General features: G+C 39.5%; 2 protein-coding genes across 2 annotated transcripts; one reads left to right on the top strand and one right to left on the bottom strand.

Annotated features, from left to right (window-relative positions):
• The first annotated feature begins 1,326 nt into the window (after positions 1-1,326).
• Positions 1,327-6,597, top strand: rfc5 (replication factor C (activator 1) 5). The gene is made up of 11 exons (XM_069683533.1): positions 1,327-1,433; positions 2,047-2,111; positions 2,238-2,374; positions 2,511-2,590; positions 2,761-2,834; positions 3,547-3,706; positions 3,874-3,955; positions 4,081-4,210; positions 4,623-4,700; positions 5,667-5,721; positions 5,869-6,597. The coding sequence occupies exons 1-11, from the start codon at positions 1,387-1,389 to the stop codon at positions 5,966-5,968; spliced, it is 1,008 nt and encodes a 335-aa protein (XP_069539634.1). The 5' UTR covers positions 1,327-1,386; the 3' UTR covers positions 5,969-6,597.
• wsb2 (WD repeat and SOCS box containing 2) lies at positions 6,561-13,902 on the bottom strand. Its single transcript, XM_069683532.1, has 9 exons — positions 13,667-13,902; positions 13,288-13,456; positions 12,025-12,227; positions 11,819-11,950; positions 9,546-9,646; positions 8,362-8,558; positions 7,882-7,971; positions 7,413-7,529; positions 6,561-7,180 (listed from the first exon to the last, which is right to left on the bottom strand). Exons 1-9 carry the CDS (start codon positions 13,704-13,706, stop codon positions 6,967-6,969), a joined length of 1,263 nt encoding a protein of 420 aa, XP_069539633.1. The 5' UTR covers positions 13,707-13,902; the 3' UTR covers positions 6,561-6,966.
• Positions 13,903-14,895: the final 993 nt, after the last annotated feature.

Raw genomic sequence — 14,895 nt, 5'->3', positions numbered from 1 at the left:
GCCAACACAATTTGAACTTGAAAATGATGTCATAATTTTAACATTACGTTTTTTTTAACCTTAATAACATTGTCTTTGTTTCTTTCTTTGTTTCTTTGTGTCACTGTATTTTGTGGTGTTACTTCTCTGTTTTTGCATCCTCATCTTTACTCTCGTTAAACTCAAAGAGGTTACCTGGTTAAAAGAATTGTTAGACATATAGCCCGACATTATAAATACAGGATCGCAACATATGCTATGAAACAACATTAAAGAGATAACTAAAATCAAAAAGAAATTCACCTGTGATATTTGAATATTGTTCTTAGGTTTCCTTATTATGCATTGGTTTCCAATTGGGGGTAAGAGCCCTTCAAAGTGGCTCCATATTAGATCTGATGGGTTATATTATTAATAAAAAATAAGAATAAATGAAATGTTCACAATGAATGCCACTCTGTGATAAGGCATCAAAACACTGCCTTATTTCAAGGGATCACAAGCCAAAAAGTTTGGAAGCTAATTATATAATAATAATAATAAGATGATAATCTAAATGCAGGCCATATCATCTTCTCTGAAAAGTTATACATGTATGGCCTGCATTTCACTTTTTGAGGTGGAAAATACATATAAAATGAGTGGTCTTTAAAGGCAAAACATAAAGCCTAAACAAGCCCACAGGCAGTGAGGCTTTCATCAAAAGAATGTCATGAATTTGAATTAGAAACTTCAATGCTAACTAACATATTGTAACAGTAATGAAATTATCGCAACAAAGTAAAAAAAAAAGTCTAATATGTTAGACTTAATTGTTAATTGTGTCAATTTGCTCTCTTTAGAAAGGTTATCAGACTGATCCCAACAGACGAGGGTCTGAACTGTAGCCTACATAGCATTGTCATCTTTCGTGAGACAGGGGGGACAGTGGTGGGACATTTTTCTGAAATTTTCTCTGTGTCACCTGCAGAGACTTCAGCAAGAATTATGTCCAGATCAGCTGAAGAGAATTTGCTCGCAGAGAGACGGATAAAACAGAACTTTGATCTGACTCTTGGTTTGATCATTTTGGTTTTAAAAGCATTTTAACATATGTTTTAGGGATGCAATTGTTCAGAAATGTATGTCCAAAGTTGATCAAAAATATTATGTTGAAAACTTTTTACAGTAAAACAGTTGGTATCTTTAATTGTTGCAGTTTTTCTTGCCACACACTTTTTACAGCGGCCACTCATGTCACTGACACCCCGCCCATAGGAGCTGACAAAGTGATCCGATTGGTTGTACGCCGTGACGTTTGACGCACGTTTTGTTGTGGAGCGCGGCAAACGCAGCCACAACAGCAAGTGCTCAAAACTTGGAATTAAGTGAACCCTGTTTGGAGCTGAGTTCTCAGTTAAAGAAAACATGGCTTCTACAAATAAAGCGCCATTAAAGACCAGAAATCTACCATGGTGAGTTAAAGGAAGTAGCTGTTCATCACAGCTTAAAATAGTGAATGCTAGCTAGCTAACATGCCTCCATGGAGTCAAGCTAGCAGCTAGCTGCACTATGTTGATAACAATCCACTATGCTCGTTTTTCTGCTATTTACAAATTACTTTAGGTATTCCTCATACATATGAGCTAAGTCATTCATCAAGCATGGTCTTGTTACCAAATAATATCACTTTGTTGAGACGGATGTACAGTAAATTTACTAAAAAGTTGATATTTGTTTGAATTATTACTGCAGGATGCTAAAATAGATGCTATTGATATGTGGAAGTCAACAATCTGAAGTCTTCAACATAACTCAAAGCTTATTCCATATGCACCTAAACCTATACGTATGGTGGACAGATGGACAGATTTCAATTAAGTTTGTTATGTAGTTTACACCAGTGTACAGACAAGAGGGTAAAGAGTTGCCAGTTCGTTATGCTATATGAGTTACATGTGAAAAGGGCACTTGTTTTATACTTACAGAAACTACCCCAAGAGTCACATCAATAGTCATTTACCAATTGAAAGCATTTATTATGTATAACAATATTGATGGACGATGTGTTTGTGCTCCGTATTCCAGGGTTGAAAAATACAGACCACAGAAACTTGATGATCTGATCTCGCACACAGATATTTTAAGTACCAGTAAGTATGAGGAGTGAGACCGAGTTCAGCAGTAACACCTGTACTGTCTGCGATATTAATATTCAACATTATAAAAGCCAAAAGCCTAAAATGTCCCTTATTTTCATTTTGTTTCCTTGTTTTCAGTCCAGAGATTTATCAGTGAGGAGAAGCTTCCCCATCTCTTGTTCTACGGCCCCCCTGGAACAGGAAAAACCTCCACCATCCTGGCCTGTGCCAGGCAGCTGTACAAGGACAAAGAGTTCAACTCCATGGTGCTGGAGGTATGCTGCAACTTTTCATTATAAGCTTTTGCTTTTGGGTGGCGTCTTTATCTTAATGTAGCTGACATTTTCAGTAGTTTAGGGACGAGACCTTGTGCCTCTTTTAATTTTATATTTGACTTATTTTCTCTTGCAGCTAAACGCATCAGATGACAGAGGTATTGATGTAGTGCGAGGTCCAGTTCTGAGTTTTGCCAGCACCAGGACAATCTTCAAGTAAGACTAAAACCTCTCTATAACACTTTTCATCTTATAACCAGACATGTCTCATGCGTTATTTTCATGACTAAATGCTCTTCATGCTCTTTCCTTTCATCTGCAATCCATAACTAGAAAGGGTAATTATTTAAACTACGGCCTCTGTCTCCGTCCCTCTTGTCCTCCAGGAAAGGCTTCAAGTTGGTGATACTGGACGAGGCCGATGCCATGACCCAGGATGCCCAGAATGCATTGCGGCGAGGTGAGCCATCTGTTCGGCCGGGCATCGCCCAGTGTGAGCCGCACGGCTCACTGAGCAGCCAGACAATTTAGCTGCTGGTGAATTCTGCTTGTTCACCCTGATTTTCGTTTCATAATACAATACCGATTTGAAGGTTTGATTTTAATATTGATGAAGTTAAACTGAATCATTTTGCCTTTGTGTGAAATTTCTTCCAACATAATCTTATGTGATCAGAGAGCAATGCTGGATTAAAAAAAGGGTATTGTGCTTCAGCAAGTGAAGATTTTTTTGCAGATTTGGTGAGAGCTGCATAATTTTGACGGCAATATTTATAAATGATCCAACTTTTCTGAAACTGTGCGTTTTTTTTATTTGTTTTATTCATTTTTTAATATATAGAACTTTATTAAATTTATGTTTCTTGTTTTGTTTTAACCACAGTTCCTCACTTGATGGACTTGCATTCATTACAGTGAGCTCAGGATCTAACAGATGAAGCACAAACATTTACAAACCTGTGTCTTAGTGAAGTACATCGCAGTGGTATGGAGGAAGGTCAAAGTGCTTTAGATGGATAATAACAACAATATGTAGAGGACGTGCATGAGAGACTTTGAGACACGTCATAGCTGATTGTATTTTGCTTTATGTTCTCTGATGTATTATTGATTTCTAACTTGTGTTTCTAACTCTCTCTTTCTTTCATCCTATCTACCTCTTTCTGTCTCAGTGATTGAGAAGTTTACAGAAAACACTCGATTCTGTCTCATCTGTAACTACCTGTCAAAGATCATCCCGGCCCTGCAGTCTCGATGTACCAGGTTCCGCTTCGGCCCGCTGTCCCCCGACCAGATGATCCCTCGACTGGAGTATGTGATCCAGCAGGAGAAGTAAGTGTTGCACTAGTTTTCTTGCAGTGACTGACAGTGAAAATGTATTATAGCAATCAATATGGTTAATGGGAAAAGAGGCTTAATTTAGATTAGTTAAATAGTTAAATGTTTTAGCTCTCCATTGATCTGACTGATGATTGACCGAGTGAATCTTTTTGTGCCAGTGTTGACGTAACTCCCGATGGTATGAAAGCCATTGTGACCTTATCATCAGGAGATATGAGAAGATCGCTCAACATACTGCAGGTATGAGCAAAGGCGAATCTTCATTGATCATTTTGGCTTTGTGTCGCTGTTTACTTAAAGTTTCCGGGTTTCATTATTGCAGAAGAGTTAATTGTACTGAGTGTATTCTACCTCTGGGATTTCAGAGTACCAGTATGGCGTACGGGAAGGTGACAGAGGACACGGTGTACACCTGCACGGGTCACCCGCTCCGCTCAGACATAGCCAACATCCTGGACTGGTCCCTGAACAAAGACTTCACCACAGCATACAAGCGTATCCCTCACCTCGTCTCGTCTTATCTTTCTAGCATTAGAATAATTGGTCTTAAGCGTATTCCAGATAATCTACAAGCTTTTGTCCATCATGTTCAATAGGAAAAGGTGTGTTAACTATTTTTCTGTACAGTTCAAAATTATCTTAACATTGTGACATTGCTGTAAAGCAGTACATTTTTTCATGCAACTAATACTTGATACATCTGCCAGTCAAAAACTCGATACTAAACAGGGCTATTGGATATTTAAATGGCTGACATAAATGGACTTGGAACACATTTATCAATAATACCAAAGCTACACATGTTTTGCATGGTCTGAAATGACTTTTTGGGATTTGATTGGCTAAACAAGAAGCCCAATAAAATAGTTCAGTGTGTTCTTTCAACTCCTTAACACCTTGGTCACAGAAATCCTTCAGCTGAAGACTTTGAAAGGTTTGGCCCTGCATGATATCCTCACTGAGGTTCATCTGCTCATACACAGAGGTAAGGCCCTTTAACACATTAGAAAAAAGAGAATATTTAAGTGTTTTCAGTGTGAAGTTACCAGAGCTGTAGTATACTCTTAAAGTCTCGTCGAGTTAAAGCCCCCCTCCAGTGAAGATCAAGTGTTTAACCTTGTACACATCTCCATGTGGTGTTCTTCATGTGCTGCAAGACATATCAGGGACAACATCAGCAGTCATCTCCATGGCTGGGCCTGTCTGCTTTTAAACTGCAGTGTACCAAGGATAATTTTTGCAAACTGCCTACTCTATTCTGTTCTATTCTACTCTATTATATATTACATATTTAAAGAGTGTCCTAGCCATGACAGGGCAGCAGCACTGTAACATGGTTGCAGACATAACAAACAACATGTAGCATTTAAAACTGAAAACAAATTGCAAATCCAAAAGATATGATGAGATATGAGCGCTTAAGAGGTTAAATCTGACTGCTCCTCTTTTTGGAGGCCTCGGGTATTTACATTTTTTCCCCTTAAATGCCTTTTAGCTCGTTCTGCTTAAGCATTTGCAGATTTTGTTTTAAACAAGGCCCCTAGCTTAAAAACTGATAGGATTACCTTTACTATTACAGTAATGTTGGTTGTTGAGGTGTTCACTAGTAGCAAAAGTTTTAGATAATGCCCCTGGGAAATCATGGAAGTTGCCTTTTTCCTCCTTGAGCATGACTTATTTAAAAGATTACTATCTGTTAACAATCTTTTGCAACTTTAAATCTTTCAATAGTTTGGGGCAACAAAGTAGAGAAAAACGTAGGACAGGTGCGTAGCAGAGGAAAAAATCCATCAAAATTGCAAGTAAACTGGTTTCACCTGATGAAGGTTGAGTACCGAAACAACAAGCAAATAAATGTATTTTCTGCTAGTTGGACGATGTGCGGGAGTTTACTTGCAATAGTTTGGTGCTAGACAAGTGTCTGAATAATCTGTTTCTTCTCCCCTTCCAGTGGACTTTCCTCCAGCGATCAGGATCGGTCTGCTCATCAAGCTGGCCGACATTGAGTAAGTGAGATCATTAATTTTTCCTTTGATAAATGAATATTAACAGAAAGGAAAAGCTTACGTTATTACAAGTATCTTAAACTAGTAACATTTAATGGTATAAAGGCATCTAGCTGCTTTTGTGCTCATCATGTGTCTCCTCCTCAGACACAGACTCGCCTCAGGAACTGATGAGAAGATCCAGCTGAGCTCCATGGTCGCAGCTTTCCAGGCGGTGAGAGACCTCGTGGTCAGCGAGGCCTCATAGCTACAGAAAGCTCTTCAGCCCACAACAAATATTCTTGAATGAAAGTGGTGGTGGAGAGAAAATGTGTTACATTCCTGATAACTGACTACCCCACTTCTGTCTGCAGCAACCTTTTAAACAGTTTGGCCTAAATCCTGCTTTACCCAAAGTGTGTCTAAGGTTGACTCTGTCCCTCTGTGTGGCTGTGATGTGCAGCAATGTCATGAAAAGCTGTAGGTAGACACCAACAGGAATTTCACTGAGCAGTATTTTATGATAAGAAGTCAGTGACATAACTCGGGTTTGTTTTAGAAAGAAGATGCCCTGTGGTGTCTGCTGCACGTTTGCCCACCACTGCTCCACACAGTAGATGTGATGCTAGCAGCGATCTGACTCACTCACATCTGCATAAAAACCCGAGTAAAATGGAAGGCAGTCGTCTGTAACTGTAGCACCAAAAAAGATCTTAAGGGCACTTAAATATGGGCATTTAGCAAACAGTGAAGAATAAATTAACAGTCCCCAATTCATCCATAGATATGAGGTAAAATGTTAAAGAAATGTCAGACAGATACAGCTGTGTAAGAACAAGTCTCGGACATGTACGTGTGTTTTCAATCTGTTTAATAAAACTATTTCCTATAAGTCCAGTTTTTGTCGTCATATATTAACAGTTACATGTGCTGGATCAGTAGTAAAGCATGTGCTGCTGCATGATAAACACAGGAATTAGAAATACATATACATTCTATATTTACACAATAAATTAAGAGTATAAAATTGTGATATTCAAGTCAAGCATGTGAACATCGAGTTTATGCATTGTCTTACAGTAGTAGTGCAATAAATGAAGTCCTTAGTGTAGGAGTTAGATCACAGTAAGATATGCTTCCTGTGCCAAATGAAACTTTATAAACATTTTTTTTAGCAAACAAAAATGCATTTTTTTTAATGATGACATAATGCATAACAATCATTAGCTGTAAATGTCAGTGGTTACACAGCGTTAGTGTTCCTATTTATCCTTCCCAGTCCTCTTCGTCAGAGGAGTAGCAGGTCTTGAGGCGGTCGGGGATGTTCCTGTAGGTGAGGTACTCCAGGATCCTCTTGGGGAGGGGCAGCGGCTCCATCTGGTGCGTGGACACAGAGTCGCGCAGGATGGATCGGCACAGGTGGCTCAGGCTGGGCACCGTGTGGGGAGCAGTCCAGAACCTCACATGACCGTCTCTGGTCCTGGAACGATAGGAGTTTTGTTAGAGTGCAGTGAAGCTTGGGATGACATGCACCAAATGATCGGCGGACCGGGAGTAAAGGTATAATCATTATACATCTATACATGGGGCGCCTGCTCTACCAACTGAGCTAAGTCAGCGCCCCTTAAAGCTTTTTTCTAAGTAACCTTTGAAATCTTTACAAATATTCAAATGTTAATATTAAATTGTGATGGAGACTTGAGGATTTTTACCCCGTGGCGACGACGCCCCCTTGTGGATGGTAGTTGCAGCAGAGTCCATTAGAGTCTCGGTCTGCTTTCGTCTGCATCACCATCCCTCTCTTTCCAGGCTCCCAGATCCGGAGTGCTCTGCAAACACAACACATCCGTCTGAATCATTTTGTCTTTAGTGTTTGATCTGCTGACTGTGTTTTTAAGACTTTAAAGGAGAAAAAACTTCACAAACCCTTTTACCCTCTTATTTGTTTTACAAATACAGCTCTATTGTCCAACTCCCTGACATCAACCATTTAATCGATTCTGTAGCAACTACGGTGATAAATTGCCGCTTAGAGCGTAAGTGGGCTGTAACTGTGACGCGTTATCGTTCAAAAAACCCAAATCCAAAGTCCAAGTAAGTTTTAACATTTTATTAAAAGACAATCAAAGTACTGAAACAAAAATCTAATATCTAAATAATGGAACTAATAAACTGCCTTACCTGTCATCAGTCACGATCGCCAAGTGCAAACCGTTGGGGGAGAACTGAATCGCTGAGATTTGGTTTTGCCCGTAATCTTCAAAGTAGTCCCTGTGGATGAGAGAAGAGTTTTTTAAATTTGTTATTCAGCAGGAATAAGTAGCTATAGTCAGTAGTTGAAGTTAAATTTCCCAAGAATGAGAAACAAAAACAGGTTGCACAAGAGATGAGCCACCAGGACATTCTGTCAGGCAGTGAATCAGATGGAAACAGTGATAGTGACAATGTAGGATGCAATTTCCCTGTGAAACATCAACAAGAACTCCTTGAAGCAAACGCACCTTTTTTTATTGACAGTTCAATACACTAGGGGAGATAATATTTGTATTTTCATACATCTCAAAACAGCCAGTCTAAGATGCATTTTCAGCCAATGTAAAGCGTCACTTAGCTGCACATCTTTAATACATTTTAACACTAAAAAACAGAGTGTAAACTCACACCAGAGTGGCCAGTTTCTCTGCAGTGTACGGGTCCCACAGGTCGATCCACCAGCTGGAGCCTCTGAAGGCTGCGGTGGCGAGCAGCGCCCCGTCAGGAGAGAAGTCACAGGAAGACAGCAGGTACAAGGTCTTGTGGGTCCCTCCTGTCAGGTTCCTCATGAACGTGTACGACCGCAGACTCCACAGACACACCATCTGATGAAGGTTACATCACGAAGGGTTAATGAGTCTTTATTCTTTGCTGTTTTTTTCTTTGGAATAACAAATGTAGGTCAAGTCTAGGCTCGAGCTGGAGTTATTTTGCCCTGCGGCGATTTCTGCAGAAGTTGCGGTGCTCGATTCTCAGCAACGTAACGACTTAGTGAATGTCAACAGGACAAGTTGAGACAAGCAGATAACCGTTTTAATGTGTGAACCTAAAGTCTGGTGTTACGCAATGTTAAGCTGTTTTTGCACATGAGAAAGTGTCAATTTAACAGTTTGACGAGAGTGGGAAGATCTCAGTACTCCAAATGTCTCCAAACGAGGAGAACAAAGAATCAAACAGGTGAAATATCTGTCAGTCTTTAAAGATAAGCAGATCGCTGACTGTCAACGCACAAGTGAACTTTGGACAGAAAGAGCTATCTGTTCAACCCGCTGACTTTTATCCTTACCTGCCTAAAAACAATGAAGAAGTGTAAATACAATCTTCCAAAACGCTTAACCATCAAAAGGTGATATTGTTCCCGTGATCAGTAAACACAAGTGATCAGATGCTTTCCCATGAATATTTGCAAAGGTAAAATATCGGCAAGGAAAGCCCTGAGGTGCAAAGGTCAAAAGAAACAAACACTCTTGCTCCAGTTTGCATTCATTGCAGTGTCCTTGCTTTTTGCAAAATAATCGTCACTGGTAGAAAAAGTCATAAACTCACTGATTTGATGTTAAAGAAGATTACTAAACTAATGCAGAGAATCTAGATTAGCAACCATCAAAGAGGAGGAAACAATGTCTTGGACCACTTTGAGACTTTGGACATTTAGAAGTGAGGTACTTTAACAGATAACAAGTCTATAAATACATAAAATAAGACACATTTTCATTCAGGATACAGAGTAATGCAGTTTTTGTGTTTCACTGTGTTGCAATGTCCAGTGTTGCCTTCAATATAAATTAATAAGCATTTACAGTTTTACTCACTCTGTCGAATCTGCCGACAGAAGCGATCATGCTGCAGTCTGATGACACGCTGCAGCAGCTGATCCAGTCTTTATGGCCAGAGAGCACCTGCACCTTTTTACCTTCAACAGACAGAAAAAGAAAAATAATGTCCCTGAACTGGTGGAGAATGTGACTCTTGTACGTGTAAACATGAACATTTGTTTGCTTTAACCTCTTCTATCTCAACAGAAGGTTCAGCATGGTGACAAAACACAGAGGCGAGGTGATAAATACACAGACAGAAGCTTTTTAAACTGAATGGCACATCTTGAATGCTTGTTTCCCAGAATGCACAGCGAGCCTTCAGCCTGTATTCCATCATTCCAGGAAGCAATGTCTCAGTCGATATTAATGTAGTGTGAAATTGAGTAAGCCCAGCCTTGAAACTTGTTGGGTAATAACCTCTCTGTGAGTTAATGTATGAGGACGGAGACTTCTATGTAGGTGAGTTCAAGGATGCTCCGACATCTGACAATTCAGGAACCTGTCAAAAAGCCTTGAATTTATGAGCAATATGTTTATATTTATGTTGCAAAAACGGCAACAGTAGAACCAGGGTGAGTGGTTTCCAGTAACCAGTTTCTAGCCAACATGGAAGACGAAGGAGTGATTTACAAGGTTAAAGAGTGTATGTTAAACAAAAATTTTAACTTTAGTGCCTGTGTCCACTAACAGCGTTTTTTGCAGCACCTATTTTCTATACAAAACCAATGCTGTTCACAGTTTCACCGTCCTCAGCAACTCTCAGCTGAAGAAAGGTTTGAAAACTGTGGCGCTCATCAATGTCACTCCTCCTCCACCAACCAATCAAAATCAAGAAGGGGCGGGACTAATGATATTAACTTTGTCAACAACAAAGGCAGAGGAGAAGCGAATCATTTTGTTTGTTTAAGGGGACACTTTCCAGGTCTAGAGCTGCTGCTAATGCCAGGTTCGTTCATTCAGTTTCCTTGAATAAAAGCAACTTTTAAAGTTCTGTTCTCTTTGGCGGCACCTATGGCGATAAACATTAATTGCGGGAGCACACTTCCCAGATATTCAGACGTTGACGCATGTGTGACATTTTAGCCTTCATCTGAGCGTCGAATTTGCTTTGTTTTCTTTGGATTTTCACTTATTTTTGAAGTTGTATCTGTAGTCATCGATCTTTTCTTTGTTTGTTCAGCCATAGTGGATTACTGTTTACTCGCAACACTTGAAAAGCAGCCTCTTAGCTCCGCCTACCCTCTCTGGCAGACCAACCACTGCTGGGTGATGGAAAGCGCATCACTAACTGGGCGCCGCTTGTGATTTTTTCCAGGAAAGTCGCACCCAGTCTGTAATACTGCAAATGCAAAGGCTTTCATCAGTGGGCCATAGCCTCAATCACCATTGTGTTACCTCATTCAGCCATAGACAGAGACTTAACAGACATTTATTTAACTGAAAATCTGATCTGATTATTACTATAAGCATACAGGGCAATTTAAAACAGACTTAACAGTCACTACCAAGGGAAGCAGAAGTGTTGCCAAACAGCTTCTGTAACCTAGCAACAGTAAACACTGCTGGGAAGTGCTCTGAAAATAAGGTTGCGGGCACCGTTAGCGGACACAGGCCATTATTCATCTGAAGAAGAATGATTCCCAAACGCCACAAAAGAAAATCAGCCCCTTCTCTGACTGCATTTCTTTGAGCTCCAAATGCTATTCTGTTGTTTACTTTAAATGCTCGCCGCATCAAAAGTAAAGGTGTTAAGCAGTGAGATTCATGCAGCTCTGAAAAAGGGTTGGCTTGTTGTTAATGTATGCTTTACAGCAGATCAATGCAAAGTCTCTAACGTCAGATTTTCACTCCTGTGTTGGGCAAAATAAGTTTTTCCACACCGCTTGATGATGATGATGTTAAAAGTGTATCTCAGGAAAGTTTGAACCCTGTGAGCTGAATCTTGTATGCTACCTTACTGGCATTAAAAAAAAAACATCGGCTACCTAATTAATATTAAAACATACAATATGCTCATCAAGATTAAACTAAACCTGCACCGAATCAAATACAAGAGGCAATATCTCATGCTGTAATGGCTCTTCAGTTATATCCTCCCTGAATGTAAACAACTGCTGTTTCCTTAAAGTATTTACTTATGAAGCAGCTTGTTTGCATTGCATTTTGCAAAAGTAAACACTAGAGTCATATCAGTAAGGACTGACTGTGAGCACCACTTCACTTAGTTGTTGAAGAAGAGGATTTGTACACTGTGAAACTGCTCATACCTTTGTGAGCCAGGTCCCAAATCCTCAGAGTCTTGTCCCGGGACGATGATATGAGTGTGAGGGTCCCGTTCTGGGGGAAGACCAGGTCCCTCACAACGCCTTCATGACCGTGGAGATCAAAAACAGCCTCACCTGAAAATACATAGAAAAGCATTTTTAAATCAGCTTCAAGAGGCTCAGCGTAATAACCATCCTGCAGATCTCACCTGTTAAAACGTTCCAGATTTTGATCACCCCGTTCTCCAGGCCTGTGGCCAGAAGCAGGCTGTTGTTCCCTTTTGGAGGTGTTCTGGCGGGGCGAGCGGCTGCAGCCGATCGTGGAGGTCTGGGTCCGAAGGCGAGGCCCCAAACCGGGTGACCACAACTGAAGCTCTTGTCCCCTCGGTCAGTGTCTCCGTTCTGACTGTCTCTGTGGGCGAGAAGAGCATCAAGCATGCAGTTAAATAAACTCACTTGTAGGTGGTGTGAAGCTGGAGCTGGTGGTTATAGGATGCTGCCTTTAAATACCATTAGAAAAGGCTGAATGCTCTTGTACCAACATTTTTATTCTTGGGAAAACGTTTATTAAAAAAGATTAAAAGTATTTTGATTGCCCCAACTATTTTTTTGAAATTTTTGTAGCCTAAGTGCAGGTCATCAGGTGACCCACAGACCTAGTGAAAACAGCGTGCTAAAAGGAAAACAAAATCCTTTCTTTACTTTAACTTTGTTAAAATCATCTCCCTGGGTTATAGCTGTCAAAATGAGATGTTCAGGGGGCTGCTACAAGGAAAGGAGAGCAAACAAAGAATATGGTGTGGAGACCCAAAGTGTTAAATAAATAATAACTAAGACACTCTGAAATAAATAATTGAATAGGTACAAAGAAATTAAAAAATAAATAAATTACACAATAATTATTTAAAAATATGTTAACTGTATAGAAATGTTTTTTATTCTGCTTCTTTTCACAGAGGTTTTGCGGCACATTTAATTTATTATCTTATAATGTTGTATGTATTTGTTTAACATTCACCTCTTTGGGTCTCAAGAAAATAAAAGTTAGAAAAGAAAGTGGTTCATTGGTGCATTTTATTAAGTTATTTTATAGTTATACTTTCATTTTACAAAATGTTTGACTGAATATTGAAGTGTTTTTCCACTCTCAAACTTTGACTTGTAATAAGTCTCTAAATAATTGAGCAGAGCATAAATTATTAACGTGAATGAAATTGCATTATAACATTTGATATTGTAATTATTCTGTAACATTACAGGGACTGATGAAGAAGTTAAGATATCTAACTCTGGGACTTTCAATGACAATGCCAATTGTTAGATACATTTAAATTAAAGACTAAAAGTGTTTGTTTTACCCCAATTTGGTTTCATTCCTCTCCTAACAAACGGCCACCTCATCTAAAGTCAGAATGTACGAGGCACACCTGAACGTATCATGTGTGGGATTAAATGTATTCAGGTAAACCTACTCGGAGTCCAGAGGCCAGGCGACCACCCACACGATCCCGTGTCCCATCGACCAGGCGAACCAGGCTCCGTCCGGAGAAAAGTCCACGCTCCAGGTCTCACATCCCGCCCGACCCTCCAGGGACGGAGGTCTCCTGGTCTTCAGCTCCAGGATGAGAGCTGGGTCTGAGGCTGGAGGAGGGCGGACAGGCAACAGTAACTCATCGGTTGACAGATTCATCCTTCACGGCCACTGACAGCGCGTCATCCCCCCCCACACACATTTTCCAACCCCCCTTTCGTCGTCATTTCCCCGAGGTTAACCTCCACGTAGAGACCAGACCGCTGTCTGTTTACGGAGCGTTGCGATGCTCGGATATTATGATCATAAATATCACTTACATGTCCGTTGAAGCTCCGCGTTGTTTTCCGTGGAGCACATCGTTGCCTCTTCACATTCTTCGCGTTAATGTCGTCTTCCTGAATCTGTCGTCCCTGTTTGAGCCCCACCGCCCGTTTACATGTTCTCTCTTCTTGCCCTCTCTCTTCCTGTGAGACACTGTTTGCTATGTGGAAAATGTGCGAGTGAGAAACAAAATGTTCAGCTGATTTCCTGTAGTCGGACTCACTTTGTACCATTGGCTATAGTGCGGCCCAACGTCCTCACGTTTTTCTTCTGTTACGTAAGCTCACTGAGCCACGCCACACCCCCTCCTTTAATTATAATACATGATAACCATCACTTTTATTTATAGCACGACATCAAAATCGTTATTAAAATGATGTCATTATTAAAACATGTAGGTCAGATCAGGTAGTTTATTATTAAAAATGTAGGTCAGCTAATGTTGTTTACCAGAAGAATATTATTTTATAAATGGAAAAATACAAATGACAGACATTTCTTTAACTTCTCTATATCTATATATAGTCTATATCTCAACTGTCTGACTTACAGACTACTGTCAATATTTGAACATTGATTTTTGCATATTTTATCTATCACTTGTTTACTCTTTTTCTTTACTGTCTCTTGTGCCGCTGTAGCAAGTTATTTTAAGTTTCAATCAATTAAGTTTATCTTACATTCCACACAGCCTACGTCCTGATCTGTATTGTATTTGATTGTGTTAATTACATTTCTATTATTTAGGTTCTTTTGCACATTAACTTGTTTTTGAGCATGAAATGTGCCGAAGAAAGAAACTTTCACTGCCTTGTATTTTTTTAAAAAATAAAAAAAAAACCTAAATTAGCATAAATTATCTTAATAAATCGTTATATTCCTACAATTTCACCTCTATGTAAAAGCATAAATGAAATGTAGAAAGTAGTTTAAATTGCAGATCAAGAGATTTATGTTACAGTTACATAACATAATAACATGTAATAATAATTTACATTTAGATTGTCAGTTATTTTACTTTTAGGTCTAACTGAGGTCACTTGGCTAAGTGTTCTTCCCTCACTCATATTATTTATTGTTATTTGTTTTGGGTTTTTTTTATTATAGTATTGTGCTATTTTATTGCTTTCTTTTAATTCCGTTCCTTTAAATGGTACTAACATACTCTAGATGACAATAAACCTCCAAACCACCAAACCCTTGTTTGAATATTTCCATAGAACTA

The sequence above is a fragment of the Semicossyphus pulcher genome, unplaced genomic scaffold, assembly GCF_022749685.1.
Source record: "Semicossyphus pulcher isolate SPU_LCO1_2020_fin unplaced genomic scaffold, fSemPul1.0.p SCAF_6, whole genome shotgun sequence".
NCBI classification, from domain to species: Eukaryota; Metazoa; Chordata; class Actinopteri; order Labriformes; family Labridae; genus Semicossyphus; species Semicossyphus pulcher.
This window is presented reverse-complemented; position numbering and strand designations above follow the sequence as displayed.